This window comes from Salmo salar, chromosome ssa01 (assembly GCF_905237065.1).
Source record: "Salmo salar chromosome ssa01, Ssal_v3.1, whole genome shotgun sequence".
Lineage (NCBI taxonomy): Eukaryota > Metazoa > Chordata > Actinopteri > Salmoniformes > Salmonidae > Salmo > Salmo salar.
This window is the reverse complement of record NC_059442.1, coordinates 25,736,855-25,752,927: the sequence shown is the minus strand read 5'-3', so window position 1 is coordinate 25,752,927 and position 16,073 is coordinate 25,736,855. Positions and strand designations below refer to the sequence as shown.

General features: G+C 41.7%; 1 protein-coding gene across 4 annotated transcripts; it reads right to left on the bottom strand.

Annotated features, from left to right (window-relative positions):
- Positions 1-2,396: 2,396 nt before the first annotated feature.
- LOC106586717 (rho GTPase-activating protein 11A-like) lies at positions 2,397-15,197 on the bottom strand. Of its 4 annotated transcripts, none has more exons than XM_014174316.2 (12): positions 14,493-15,197; positions 11,799-11,866; positions 11,566-11,662; positions 11,191-11,447; positions 10,922-11,085; positions 10,673-10,813; positions 10,438-10,512; positions 9,856-10,029; positions 9,631-9,769; positions 9,267-9,375; positions 8,245-8,365; positions 2,397-8,100 (listed from the first exon to the last, which is right to left on the bottom strand). In XM_014174316.2, the coding sequence occupies exons 1-12, from the start codon at positions 14,622-14,624 to the stop codon at positions 6,521-6,523; spliced, it is 3,057 nt and encodes a 1,018-aa protein (XP_014029791.2). In that variant the 5' UTR covers positions 14,625-15,197; the 3' UTR covers positions 2,397-6,520. The 4 variants fall into 4 exon arrangements, with proteins under 4 accessions (XP_014029791.2, XP_045571656.1, XP_014029878.2 ...); XM_045715700.1 differs by lacking the exon at positions 14,493-15,197 and adding an exon at positions 13,811-13,867; XM_014174403.2 differs by lacking the exon at positions 10,438-10,512.
- Between the last annotated feature and the right edge of the window lie 876 nt (positions 15,198-16,073).

Sequence of the window (16,073 nt, the reverse complement as noted above, 5' to 3'; positions counted from 1 at the left end):
TTTTTGTGAGTGATTGTTTTATTGTAAGTTCGGTCCGTTGTTTGTGGGCTTGGTCTTACTTCATGTATTTGGAAATGTTGAGTAAAGTTCATTGTGTTATTCATCTCTGCGGTCTTGCGCCTGACTTCTCTGCACCAGCTACACCCAGAACCTTACACACTCCATCACTCTCCTTCTTGGTCAAATAGCCCTTACACAGTCTGGAGGTGTGTTTTGGGTCATTTTCCTGTTGAAAATCAAATGAAAGTCCCACTAAGCGCAAACCAGATGGGATGGTGTATCGCTGCAGAATGCTGTGGTAGCCATGCTGGTTAAGTGTGCCTTGAATTATAAATAAATCGCAGACAGTGTCATGGAAGAAGCTTGGAACCACCAAGACTCTTCCTAGAGCTGGCCGCACGGCCAAACTGAGCAGTTGGGAGAGAAGGGCCTTGGTCAGGAAATTGACCAAGAACCCGATGGTCACTGTGACAAGAGCTCCAGAGTTCCTCTATGGAGATGGGAGAACCTCCACCATTCAGGCCTTTATGGCCAGACCGAAGCTACTCCTCAGAAAAAGGAACATGACAGCCTGCTTGGAGTTTGCCAAAAGGCACCTAAAGGATTCTCAGACCATGAGAAACAACATTCTCAGGTCTGATGAAACCAAGATTGAACTCTTTGGCCTCAATGCCAAGCGTCACGTCTGGAGGAAACCTGGCACAATCCTTATGGTGGTGGCAGCATCATGCTGTAGGGTTGTTTTTCAGCAGCAGGGACTGGGAGACTAGTCAGAATCGTGGGAAAGATAAATAGAGCAAAGTACAGAGAGATCCTTGATGAAAACCTGCTCAAGAGCGCTCAGTACCTCAGACTGGGGCGAAGGTTCACCTTCCAACGGGACAACGACCCTAAGCAAGACAACGCAGGAGTGGCCTCGGGATAAGTCTCTGAATGTCCTTGAGTTACCCAGTCAGAGCCCGGACTTGAACGCAATCGGACATCTCTGGATAAACCTGAAAATTGCTGTCCAGCGACGCTCCCCATCCAACCTGACAGAGCTTGAGAGGATCTGCAGAGAAGAATGTGAGAAACTCCCCAAATACAGGTGTGCCAAGCTTGTAGCGTCATACCCAAAAAGACTTGAGCCTCTAATCGCTGCTCAAGGTGCTTCAACAAAGTACTTGAGTAAAGGGTCTGAATATCTATGTAAATGCAATATTTCACTTTTTTTTCCTTCATTTTTAATACATTTGCAAACATTTCTAAAAACCTGTTTTTGCTTTCTCATTATGGAGTATTGTGTGTAGATTGATTAGGGGAAAAAACAATTTATTCCATTCTAGAATAAGACTAATGTGGAAAAAGTCAAGGGGTCTGAATATTTTGTTAATGCACTATTCCAGACTCTGACATTGCTCGATCTGATATTTCTTAATTTCTTTATTTTTTACTTTTTGGATTATGTGTTTATTGTTTTGTATTTACAGGCATTACTGCACTGTTGGAGCTAGAAACACAAGCATTTCGGTGCACTTGCAAATCTGTATGAGACCAATAAACTTTGATTTGATTCATTCCTTTTGGGGATGCCAATTGATACAGTGCCATGTGATAGGACTGTAGGCTATAAGAAAGTTTTACCACAAATAGGCTAACAATGTATGTGGCCCAACTGGATTGCACGCTACCATTTATTAATTCAATTTATAATGACAGAGCTAGTTTTGGCAATATATTCATGAGATGTAAATGGTAGACTCGGAAAAAATTGATCACATTTCATAGCATAGGCATAGTTCCACAAGACTAAATTGCAATTAAATTCATTTTTCAATAGAATAAACGTATTTACTGAATTATTCAAACTTTCCCCAATCCATAGGCTTCATGATATTAGCATTTTTGGCTAGGTAGTATGGGGTATGTTAATGCGAAACGTATCATGTTCTGTATCCTGAAATTATAGTTTTAGTGACCTGTTTCCGATTTGGAGAAATACAAAATAATTTTTTTATTTTTATTTATTTGGATGTATTACTTTGCAAACTGTTATAAATTAGGCCTACTAATATTTACGATTACTTAACGAATAAGCCACAAAACATTAGATTAAATTAGATCACAATATGTTCTGACCCAAGTGTTTGTCACCTGTCTCGCCAAATTGAGAAATGTTTGATTTCAATTAGACGTATGTTTAGCCTTATAGAAAACAGCCAAAAGTTGTAAAAATATATCATTAAAAACATATAAAAAGAGCTCATGCTTAGTGCGTTGGAAACTGTCATGGACACATGTGTGCTGTAAAGAAATTCTGAGAAATGAGCATGGCGTTTGAATATCTATTAGAGAAAAGCCCGACACACCCTACGGCAAAAATTGATTGTTTCGAAATGAAAACATAAGACATAACATAACAACATAAAACAAGTCACATTTTATTCCTGACATGTCCGCATATAGACTCCTTTGTCTCACTTGATTCCCGTCCATTTACACCTTTTAAGACCGTTTCATAAACAAAACTTTTATTGATTATGGGGCAAAGACAGTGCGTCAATATGTGTTATGTTTAAGCTTTAGTAGGCCTATAGGTTATAGCCTACACGTTGTTTAGGACAGGAACGATCCATATTTCACCTTGGCAAAGAAGCTGCTAGCTATGCATCTTAGAATATAAAAATAAAACAAATATGTTTTTCTATCGGATAAACCAGTCACAGTAATCTACCCCTTTGATTATTTTAGGCAACTTTACTTCATATTCGGTAGTCAGGCGTTTTTCCTGAGGCATACATATCCACACCCGTGTGCCAAATGACTGGCACAGCGCCTATGCTGAAGGTCTGCACAGGATATGTTGAGTTCTGAAACGAGTGGATTTGTTGATTAGGCCATGTTTGCAGTTATAACCGTAATCCTGAGTTTTACACTCTGTTGCTCGTCAGAGTCCTGCATTATTTGTAGGTCTACTGGCCCCATCTGCGCAACACATGGTTGGCGGTCAATATTCACAGCAACGTCAACATAATGCAAAGCCATGATAATATAAGGGGCTTTCAAACAAAAAGACATGCAGCGCACATTACGGTTGTGCACAGGACTGTGGTGAGTGTTGTGTGAAGGCAATTAATTGACGTGCCAGCAATGTGATGGTATTCCTATTGCTGAATCAATTCAATTAGTTGACAGAACTCGTCAGGATTCATTGTGTGCAATTATTATTTTCAGATTTAACACGCCATCATGGTGAAAAATGGTCTCCCTTTTAACCTAAATTAGTCTCAAATAATAAAACAATCTACAAATGGCTATTTTTAATAGGATAACAAACATCCATACTCCACTACCACATAGCTGATGTGTGTAGTGGGTCGTTAGGGACATCATATGCACTACATCCAGGATTTTTATTCCAGATAGTGACCATTGCGCAGTATTCAAGCATATCCACATATCCCCTCATCCCCTCCCCTCTGTCTATAATGTTTGAGGTCTAAACACCTCAATAACAACTATAGTTTATTTATTGATGTCCTCATGAATATTCCACTACCAGTGCTAAAGGTGTGCAGTGGTAAGGTCATTTGCCTGAGGTTATCAGACAAGCTTTTGATTCAACTGAGAGGAATTAGTGATATCATGTTGAACAAATTTTGTTATCCAAATTCTGTTACATTCCTATGGATCAATAGTGATATGCCTTCACAAGCTTCTCTTTCCCTGGTAGGTGAAAGTAGTGTCAGCACGTGGCAGACATTCTCAAAAAGACAGACAGGGCACCATCTGCTGGATTAAGCAGTCACATAAATCACAGATAAATCTCATATGAAATACAGTAGTGATGCTACACTGAACAAAAAATATAAACGCAACATGTAAAGTGTTGGTCCCATGTTTCATGAGCTGAAATAAAAGATCCCAGAAATGTTCCATATGCACAAAAATCACATTTATCTCAAATTTAGTGCACAAATTTGTTTACATCCCTGTTAGCGAGCATTTCTCCTTTGCCAAGATAATCCAGCCACCTGACAGGTGTGGCATATCAATAAACTGATTAAACAGCATGATTGTTACACAGGTGCACCTTGTGCTGGGGACAATAAAAGGCCCCTCTAAAATGTGAAGTTTTGTCACAAAATAGATGTCTAGTTTTTTAATCTTATGAACTTGAATATACTCTTCTTTCTAAGCAATTCATGATGGCTAACAAACTAGAGACGGCAATGTGTCTCTCGCAGCTCTTCATCTATTGCTCAGTAATGTTCATTCTACCTTTCTTAGGGTAAGGGCCAATGCTCCAATTGTTTTCTTTGTCTATATGTCTATTTAGAAAGCAATCCCAGTAATGTGAGATTGATAGATTAGGATCTAATTCATTTATTTCAATTGACCAATTTACTTACATGAACATAACTCAGTAAAATCTTAGAAAATGATTTCATGTTGCATTTATATTTTTGTTCAGTATACATTGCAGCTGCCCCAACAAGTGATTTTAGTACACCCCCTTCTGGAAGTAAATTGCAATTACCAGAGGTGATTGGCTCGATTCAGCCTCCGCACAATTTTTTCTTGAAGGATGGTCAGGTGGCCAAACAGTTATAACATTTGACTAAAACAATCATGTCAAACCTTTCATTATTTACATGATCATATCTCTCTATTATGCATGGGAATACTTTGGAACAGATTTCCAAAACTACAATCACTTGGAACGGATTTACTGTTATTTTTGTTTTGTTTTTTACAGTGTTTTAAAATCCGCCAGCTGGGGAACTCTGCCCTATATAATATGTCCTAAACAGCATGTGTGCAGACAGTATTATGAATTGTTCCCAAGTTAAGAAAAACATTTTTTTAATGTTTGGATCATTCTTTTTAACAAAAATGACAAGTTTTGAAATGGTCAGACTGCAATGTAGAGGTGCTTTAAATAAATACTGCTTGACAAGTTTAATTTATAAATTCCCCCCAAAAGTGTCTTGGTCAGTTCACATGTTTAATCCAAAGCAAATTAACAGTAAAAAAAATAGCCCTTAATTATATAAAAAGATGTAGGGAAACAGTTTTGTAGACCTTTAGCAAATTAGGACCACAAAGAAAAAATAAATAAAAGCAAAAATAAAACCTTAATGGGCAACTCCGCCACTTAACATTTGGGTTGTTATGAAGTATTTAGTGACGTCTTACACAGTCTGTGTAACTTTATGATTTCATGTATATTGACTGTTTAGTGATGCGCAAAACCAGAAATTGTTTTCAAGTAGGAGCCCTGAAATGACTAATAAAATAAATGGACAGTCATTTTCAGCTATCGATATAACCCATCTAGTTCTGATCATATGTTGCTCGGTTGTCTTCGTCTAATAACATCTGTAAATAGCCGCTCAAAAACCTATAGAATGATATGTATAGCTAGTTTACATCAATGTGTTTCTGTTGTTCAAGGCTCAAATTGCTATGATTCCATTTGGCAAAACCACTCCCACCATCAACAAAGTTGAATCTCCAAATAGCCTATATTCTCATTAGTTCCAATAGGCCTAATATTGTTGGATGGTTGCTAAGGCTGTATTTGGCAGCTATTGTTGATCACACTACTTCCAATGCAACAGGGATAGCTACTTAGCTAGCATTGCTAATGTCAAAAAATATACAGGCTTAAATGAGAGACTAGGATTCCATAGTGATTTGCCTGTAAATGGCATAATAAATGTGTTCTAACAGGCCTACATGTTGTGTGGACTGTTAATACAGTAGCTAAAATTAAACTCAGCTTTTATTGTTGCAAAAACCTATTTTGGATGTAGCAGTCAGGCTAGCTAGAATGCTAGCTAACCATCAGATACAGTAACTTATGCTTAGCATTCGTTAGCATCTACATTCTATTATTTAAGTGTAATGCAGTTGATTGGTGACAGTGGGATGAACATATATTCAGCATGATATACATGCAAGCATTATAATATGAAATGCACTCAGATGAAGCTTGTAAAGCTAACTGCCGACTCAACGGAGCATTGCATCCTGGTAGGTGAAACGCACCCTGGGAATTGTAGTATACTGTAGATAAGGGCCATGCAGAAGCTTAAATGACAAAAACTAGGAATCGTGCAGTATGACAGACAAAAATTTGTATCAGATCTTATGGTGGGGCATATACTAACAGCATAATAACTGGTTATAAAGTGGTGTTGTCCTTTAAACTCTAAAAGCTTCAAGCCATACACCCAACCGTTCAGCAATTGCCTTCAACACTAGTCTAACAGACTACAAACACCTTCAAAAATACACATTATTTTACACTGATATGGATGTGCAAAACTATTTTACCAACAGAGTAAACTACTAAGGCAATGCAACAGATCAGTCACCCCAAGCACTCAAAGAACAGCATCTAAGAAGTAAAATAAATTAAATCCCTGAAAACAACTGAAGACATAAAAATTGAGGGAATGTTTTGAAGCCATACAATGAGACAGCATATATCCAGATAGGGAGACCTGCATAGTGAAGGGTGAGTTCTACTAGACTAGAGGTCTATGGGCTTGGTAGCTGACAGCAGTCTGCCCTCGTTGAGGGGGTTCCTGGGGGAGCCTCTGTAGTAACACACATCCTTCTCAGCCACCTGCTGTACCACAGACCTCTCACCGTCACCTCCTGGGTCTTTAACAGGTGTGTCACCTTTGGCCTTCAGTTGTACCTTGTTGGTCACGTCGCTTAGAGTGTAATTCCTGGGTTTGCGGGCGATGCTGGCTGGCTTCTTGGGTGGGACTGGAGGAGGGCGGGTTTTTGTGGAGTGGACCTTGTCAAGTGTGGGGCCTCCTTGGCCGTCTGCCTGGCCCTGGTGAGGCTGGCACTGAGCCCCAGCAGACAGGCCACTCTCCAGGCTGACAGCCTCTCCCACAGGGATGGCGGTTACCTGGATGGAGGAGGTGATAGCAGCCGGTACAGGCCACCTGTCCCGAAGCAAGGAGTTGATCCTGCGGATAGACTGGCGCACAGGAGTACGCTGGAACTTGAGGGGGGACCTGACTGCTTTGGCCTGTGATTTGGGTGAACACAGGGTGAGCTTGTTGAAGCGCTGGATGTGGTCTACCACCCTTAGCCTGCGGGTCTCCAGCGTGCCTGGGGAAGGCAGCTCCACCGGCTGCTGTTCCTGCCTCTGGGGGTGGGCACTGGGTTCTGGGGATGCCACAGCCTCATCAACATGTACCATTACAGGCACTGTACCCACAGGGGGAAGAGGAGTCTTGAGCTCCTGAAAGTATTCCAGCCCTGAAGCTCTGTATGGAGTGGACTGGACCCCAGCAGCAATGCTGCGTGTGAAGTGAGCAGGGCTCTGGATGTCCAGGGCATCGATCAACTTGCTGCAGTTCACCTGCTCAGCCACAACATCTGCCTCTCCCGCCACAGACCTGTCACCAGCACACAGCGACCTGTCACCAGCACACAGCGACCTGTCACCAGCACACAGCGACCAGTCACAGGCCTTCTCTGACAGACTGCCACATCCTCCCACTTCAAACAGGGCACTATCTATATACAAGGGAGACAGAGGAACAAACTCAATCTGACCAAATGTGATGTTCTGGTCATCAGCCAGATGCCTCCAAGGAGTTGGCATGCCAGAACGCTCTTTGTTTGGTGACACACCTATGAGTGTAGAAGATTCAGAAGGAGTTGAATCTGTTGAATCGGTTTGAGTGTTCTCAGGCTGTGTTGCCTTGCCCCCTTCAGAGGGGGCACTGTCGTCCCTCAGTACTCCCTGTAGGTCGCTGCCGGAATCAGTGAAGGCTCTTTTGATCTTGAGCAGGGTGGGCCTGGTCAGAGTCTTGCTGAATGAGCCCTCACTCTCGAGGCTCTCTGCTCTGGAGGAACAGCACAGCTTCTTGGGGAAGCTGGCCACCATGGGGGGCTTGGCCATCACGATGGCAGGCTCGGAGTAGTAGTTGTTCTTCAGACACATGTTAATGGGGGTGTCGGTGAAGGAGCCTCCGCTGAAGACATGGCCCTTGTCAGGGGTCTCCCCACTCCAAGATGTCCGGAGGGCACTGCCGTCACACTGGGGGGTTAGCAGGTTGTCCTCTGACTTACTGTATAACTTGGAGCCTGTGGAGCAGTGGGCATTAGCAGACATCACTTCCCACAAGGGACAACAAACACTGATCCATTTCATGCATTACTTTAGCACTTAGCACAAATTATGAATGTACATTATAAATAATGTTAGTAGGTTTTAAAAAAGGGACTTACCCTTTGAGGCACTCTTGTTTCGCAAAACAGCAGGGCTAAATTTGGCGTCTTTGGTGAAGCAAAAACTGGTGGTGCTCTCTGGAGTGGCAAGTCGCCAACCAATGAACTCTGAACACCCTCTCTGAATCGCCAGCATGAAATAAGAAATTACATTGTTGGGATGGAGCCTTGTACTTTTTAGTCAATCATATAATGTTGCCTTACACTAAAACCTTGTTAAGTTATGTGAAATATTTCTTAAGTCTTCTTGAACTGCACTGTTGGTTAAGGGCTTGTAAGCATTTCACAGTAAAGACTATACTTGTTCTATTCAGCACTTGTGACAAATAAAGTTGATTTGAAAATCTGATGCATCATAATTTAAAGGGTCCTCAGGTGTATGGTAAAAAGTTACTCAGATGAAATTAGTGTTGGTCAATATTGTTTTATTAAATTGTAAATATACATCCGTATGCGCATTATAAAGTGACCCATGCATAAACCAAGTTACAGTTCAGGTAAATCTAATATTTGTTTAATATTAAATGTTTTTAAAGTCTTAAAATGTTAGATTTCACTTATTAAATATTTCAGATCCTAGAATATAAACATCTTGGTTCACTAGTTTATCAGTATAAACATTCCATCAAATGTTACAGAACAGTCATGCAGAAATAACGGAATTCTCGCCTTGAAAACAAGAACGTTTGATTTAAAGTAGAAGCTCACAACCTCAAAATGGTTTCCAGTCAATTTATTAACTGAGCATGCATTATTGAAAGTAAACATATGCCCAAACTGCCATAAAATCAACAGCCAAAAAAGAAAACCTAGAAAGATTAGAAATAAGTGCTACTGTGCAAAATTGTACCTTACAATTGCACCCCATGCATAAATGTAGATGATTTATTCTGATTAATAAAATTAGTCAATTTGCTAAAGGGAGGGTGTCATCGTCAAGGCTGGGATTGAGAGCAGTCTTTTCCTCCCATTTGAGGGGCAGATAATCAGTGTGAGGTTCATACATGGGTATCTGCACTTACAGGGTCTCTGCTGCTCTTGCCCAGGTTGAAGCGAAGGCGCAGGGACTTGCGAACATTTTCTTTCTTAGCGACCTTGGGAGAGAAGCAACCAGCCTTCCCCGACTCTACTCTGAAAAACAGACAAGAACATACTGTTTCAACCATTGTCAAGTTATAAATATTATACAATATAAACATTTAATAAGAAGGCCTCTTCTCCGATGCAACAGAGAGAAGTGTGACATGAAAAGGTTGGTGTGTTTGAGATCGTTATCAGCTTAGACATAACAGTTGTCATCTGCTTGAGCAATACAGGAACAGGATGCATTTTCAATTCCACATAGGATCAGGAAATAGCCTTTGATAAACCACATGATGCATGTACCTGTCGACAAAATGTCGGTGACTCAGTCGTTTGCTCTTTCTCCTTGCAGAGCTGGCAGACTGCCCGCTGGACCTCCCAACTGAGGCCAAAGCATTATGGGAGGAGTCGAGTGATTTTGAGGCACTTGGGTCAAGGTATCCTGAAAAACAGGAGCAACACACATGAATACTTTTTAGTAAAAAATAAAAACTGATTAAATACGGCTGTGAGTCTTTGTGAAGTTACCTGGTCCAGGAGTGGAGCTTCCACCGAACAGAGTATTAGGCAATAATTCTAAACCAAGGTTCTTTTTGATGGATCTCCGTTTCTTGTTGGAGAATCCATAACTATGACCAGATTCCAAAGGAATTTCTCTCTTGGAGCTGGGAGTAATTATCACAGGAGTTGCAGAAGAAAAGACTGTGGGGGGGGGGAAATAACAAGAGTGAATACACTATTAGGTCATAGTCTCCCACAGAAAAATATTCAGAACAGCTGAAATAATTCGCAAAAATTCTTGATTAGCATCAATTGAGAAAATTAAAGCCAAAAACAAGCACACAGACAGAGGAGGCAAGACAATTTGGCCAGGCATAAATCCTTAATGTAATAGCGGGAAAAGAATGACAAGACAGTGTTACTACTCATTCACTACAGAAGCGCAAATAAAAAAATATCTGAAAACAAATTTTAATTAAGAGTTGCATTTCTGTGAAAGACAAGCAGCTGATTCCTTGTTGCAGGCTGGATTAAATGAATGCGTCAGAGCTACGGGTCATTGATGCTCTCATTCGACGGCAGGAGGCGAAACCTAACCTCGGTACCTACCATATCTGTCTGACTGGGCAGTATTTGTGGGTGTTCTATTTGTTTTTAACTTATTCAGAGTTCCATTGACCATATCTGCAATGTAAAAACCATTCCATATCTTGAAATGCAATGGAGATTTACTGAGGAGGAAGAATAAGCCTATAACATTGGATCGTTTAATATAATTTCAAAGACGACCCAATGCTGGAAAAAATACAAATTCTACGGGCAATGTTCTTCCAGGGTATCTTACCCCCTAGACTGCGCCTGCATCTCCTCTTGGCCCCTGAATTTGAGTCCAAGTCCTCTAGTCGCTCAAGAGTAGGGGACAGAACACCTGCCTCACAGCCCAGCATGGCTGGAATCTTCTCCATGATGAACTGAGGTACCACACCTACCACACAGAGACACATTTTAGACACTGTTTGCTATGAACATCCCCTTTTAACTTTCAATCACCAGTTGATTGATGACACTACAACAACAAGGCTTGAACTGCTACCGAAGTCTGAAGCGTGTTCTATAAGGCAGTGGACCACAGCTGCCTGTTGCTTGAGGCGTTTCTCTGTGCTGGCGTTCATCTTGTCTGCCCCGTCTCCAGCGTGTAAGAGGTTGGGAGCCAGGATCACAGACAGGTTACTGCTGTCCATCTTATTCACACCACTCCTGAGAGGAAAAGCAAAACCAGATTGAGAAATAATGATTGACCAAGTCCAAAACGGTACAGTGTGAAATGATACCATTTAATGAGACAAACTTGTGAAATCATACCTTTGAGAGACTTTGTTGAGGAAGCCAAAAAAGTAACGTAGAATGCTCATGTTCCGGTCAGGCAGTACACAAGAGAGCAGCAGGGTGGCATAGGTCCTGTCCTCCTTTGTGGGCAGCTGCTGGGCCTTGAGGAAGGCATTATGCAGCTCTGTAGGCATAACAGGATCCGGCAGCTCCCTAAAGAACTGCTTGACCAAGCCAGCCACATCACACGGCAGGGCAGTGGACAGGCACCTCTCACCGTTATCCAACTTCACCTGCACAGAAAAAAACAAAAAAACTATACGGCCTTGTGTTTAACTATTCCAGCAGGCAGGGCCTTCCTATTCATAGCAAGGTCAACTCCAGCAGGGTCAATCTCTAGCCATCACTCACCCGGAGTGCTTTCAGACGAACAATGGAGCCAGACTTTCTGAACAAGCCCTCTGTATCCACATGCTCCAGCAGACTTGCACATGCATCCATGAGAAAGCTGGGAGAGCAAGGGAATGGGAGAAACATTAGACCTAAAAAAAGGACAGAGAATAGGCCTAACACACACAAATGAAGGACGACAAAATATTTTGTTAGAAAGTAGAAGTTCTAGCTAAGACAGGTGTTTATCTTACCATGGTATGCTCCCATTCTCCACATTGTACTGCAGAAGGCTCTCCAGTGGTACGCCAAACACTTTCACCTGGAAAACATGTTAAAACAAGTTCATTTTTGATTTCAATAAGGAAGGCTTTCCATGGCAGCTGGTTTAATTATCCTACATAGGCCTAAGCTCACTAATAAGCTTCGACTTGGTATCCCATCCAACTTCACGCCACAGAAATGTCTGTGAAAGGGCACAAGTCTTTACATGAGATTTGTCCCCATTTAACAGAAGGTCCTGAAAGCTGTTTTACAACAGTTGGGCATTTCCCTACCCAAGGAAGTAGTTTGTAACTCATCACCTGATCAAATACAAGCTAGCGCTATGTTGTGGCTACCAAGCGTCAAACATTCTGCTAAGTATTTTAGAGGGAGCGACTGGAAAATAGGTGCCTAGCTGTGCTTTTGAAAAACAACAGCCTATAGCCTACTACAGTATAATGACAGCCCTGTGCCTTTTACTTGGTACATTTTCTGCCAGTAAATTTCCCCTGCCCCATGGAAAGAAAGTACAACTTTAATGGACCAAACCAAGTGCCTTAAATCAAATTAGGCTAACTGCCAAAGGCACGCATGTGCCTTGTACTACAGTCTCATCACCAAGCCCAATTAAACAGTCCACTGCGCTATTATGTATGCCAAACGTGTCTACTATTGTCAATCTTTTGAATCATTTGCAACAATTCACTTCAAATTTTATTGGTCACATGCACATGGTTGCAGATGTTAATGTGAGTGTAGCGAAATGCTTGTACTTCTAGTTCCGACAGCAGTAATATCTAACAAGTAATCTAACAAATTCACAACGGCTACCTTATACACACAAATGTAAAGGGTTGAATGAGAATATGTAGATATAAATATATGGATGAGCGGCATATGCAAAATGCAATAAGATGGTATAAAATACAGTATATACATATGATATGAGTAATGTAAGATCTGTAAACATTATTAAAGTGGCATTGTTTAAAATCACTAATGATTCATTTAAAGTGGCCAGTGATTGGGTCTCAATGTAGGCAGCAGCCTCTCGGAGTTAGTGATTGCTGTTTAGCAGTCTGATGGCCTTGATAGAGACTGAAAAAAAGCTTCTCGGTCCCAGCTTTGATCTACCTGTACTGACCCCGCCTTATGGATGATAGCAGCGTGAACAGGCAGTGGCTCGGGTGGTTGTTGTCCTTGATCTTTTGGCCTTCCTGTGACATCGAGTGCTGTAGGTGTCATAGAGGGCAGGTAGTTTGCCGCCGGTGATGCGTTGTGCAGACCACACCACCCTCTGGAGAGCCTTGCGGTTGAGGGTGGTGCAGTTGCCATACCAGGCTGTGATACAGCCTGACAGGATGCTCTCAATTGTGCATCTGTAAAAGTATGTCAGGGATTTGGGTGAAAAGCCACATTTCTTCAGCCTCCTGAGGTTGAAGAGGCGCTGTTGCGCCTTCTTCACCACACTGTGTGGGTGGACCATTTCAGTTTGTCTGTGATGTGTACACGGAGGTACTTGAAGCTTTCCACCTTCTCCACTGCTGTTCCTTCGATGTAGATGGGGGGATGCTCCCTCTGCTGTTTCCTCAAGTCCACGATCATCTCCTTTGTTTTGTTGACGTTGAGTGAGAGGTTGTTTTCCAAAAACCACACTCCGAATGCCCTCACTTCCTCCCTGTAGGCTGTCTCTTCATTGTTCGTAATCAAGCCCACTACTGTTGTGTAATCTGCAAACCTGATCATTGAGTTTGTAGTTGTGCATGGCCACGCAGTTGTGGGTGAACAGGAGGCGGCTGAGCACGCACCCTTGTTGGGCCCCAGTGTTGAGGGTCAGTGTAGAGATGTTTCCTACCTTCACCACCTGGGGGAAGCCCTTCAGAAAGTCCAGGACCCAATTGCACAGGGCGGGGTTGAGACCCAGGGTCTCCAGCTTGATAATGCTTTTGGAGGGTACTATGGTGTTGAATGCTGAGCTCTAGTCAATGAACAGCATTCTTACATAGGTATTCCTCTTGTCCAGATGGGATAAGGCAGTGTGATGGAGATTGCATCTTCTGTGGACCTGTTGGGGCAGTATGCAAACTGAAGTGGGTCTAGGGTGGCCAGTAAGGTGGAGGTGATATGATCCTTGACTAGTCTCTCAATGCACTTCATGATGACAGAAGTGAGTGCTATGGGGCTGTAGTCATTTAGTTCAGTTATCTTTGCCTTCTGGGGTACAGGAAGAATGGTGGCCATCTTGACGCACTTAACTAGCTAGTTATGAACCCCCAACACAATTCAGACGGACAGACTAATCCAACAATGAACGCGTGAATTACAATGACAGGCTAACAAAAGTGCTCAGACTGAATGCAAATTAGCTAGTCAGCCAGAATGGTTCTCAAAAGGACTCTTTTCACACCACTTCGTTACGAAGTGACTTTCGCTAACGTTAACCCATCCATTTTCCTAACCTGCTGCCTAAATTACACTAATCTGTTACGTAAACAAACCACTTCCGTAAGTGTTTCTCAGTTTGCAAACAATGAATTTTAGCTAGCTAACGTTAGCTACCTAGCCCACCAACTGACTCATTCTGGCACTGTTTTACAACCAAAGTTTAACAATTATGTCTAAGAGTAACGTTATGCATGAGTGTTTATCTAGGTTGTAAACTAAACAAAAATAGACTTAGTTACCTTGTTGTTAGGTGTCAACTTGCAGCTGGTGCGTGCTTTGTTTTTGTTCCAATTCTTAGTCTTTATCCCATAAGCAGTACGAAGGTGTTGCACAATAGCCAGACGCATCACATTTCTTTCCATTACCTTCATCTTTCACCTTTCAAATTACTTTTACTGTGCCTTCTTAAACTTTCAACACATACTGTACCAACTTGCAGGTCTATGCTTAGCTATTATTATCCCTCTTGAATATAACGCATCAGCATAACAGCAAAATTAGTTATCGTAGCCCACGTCCGCACGTCCCCTTCCTTTTAAATTGCCAACAATTCTTTGCGTATGCCCTTCTCATTCAAAACAATCTAGCTAACTTGACATACCAAATCATTCTACATGTAACCTGCAACTAACTAGGTCGCCAAAAAGCAACCGCCGAGTCACTGCCAATTATCCAGACCCAGCTAGGCGCTATCATTCTCGTGTGGCTAGCCCACGTTCGAGATCATCTAACGTCAGCTAAATAACAATTCTCATAGCTAGCTAACCATAACTAATGTATATTACCGTATGCCTAATTCTAGCATTTACCTGAATACATAGCTATTCTCTTGTTTTTATATAATCTGAATTGCCGTAGCTAGCTATATTGCTTGCAGACTACGTTTCCCTGAAATATTTTTCCGCACATCTTTTAAACGGCAATAGCGTTTCTACTCGCTCTGCTCTGATTGGCTAGAGTGGGTTCAAAATATTAAGACCCACACAATGTTATTTTTCTTCTTCGTTGGGGTTTATCGGCTGTTGGCATCCAACATTATGGTGCATTACCGCCACCTAATGTACTGGTGTGTGGGCCAGAGAGAGCGAGAAACTAAATCCTAACTCAGCCCTGTTTCTATAAAAAAATATATAACAACATATTTGAGCCTATGGCTGCGTTTCAAACTCAAAGTACACAGCCCAATGGCTGCGTTTCAAACGCAAAGTAGACAGCCCTATGCCTTTGGGGGAATCCCCGCAGTCATATTTGTCGTCGGTCCAAATGATTAGCCAAGCAAGGGAAGTTTGCAACGTAAGGCCCTCAGCCTTTGTTTTTAATGGAGTTTGCGAGTGTCACTTCGGGGCCTGAAATTCAATTCGCAATGATTGTACATCTGCTAAGAAAAGTCCGCCAAAACTTAAAACCTCAATGTCAATTTGGAGTGAAAATACAAGTGCAAGTAAAAACGAATGTAAATAAGTTAGACATTTTGCTACTAATGTACAAACACGTCTCCTAAAAGTAATTATGTTTTAGTTTGGTGAGCTTTTGGAAATTGTCAAAATAAAACATTTGCCTTCTTCAGAAGTAGCTAGGCAGGCAAACATTAGTTTGCTTGCTATCATACAGTAGACATATATTAGTAATTATTTAGTAAATACAAGTTGACATGCAATCATAACTGACTGTGGTGCATATAAAGCACCCACAAGCTACTGTATCAATACATGCTCCACTGTCTCTGTTTCCTGGCAATAATCACACTTTCCTGTCGGATTATTTCCTATCACATTTAAAGTCTTACTCAACCGGCTGTGTCCCACCCTTAATCTTGTAAC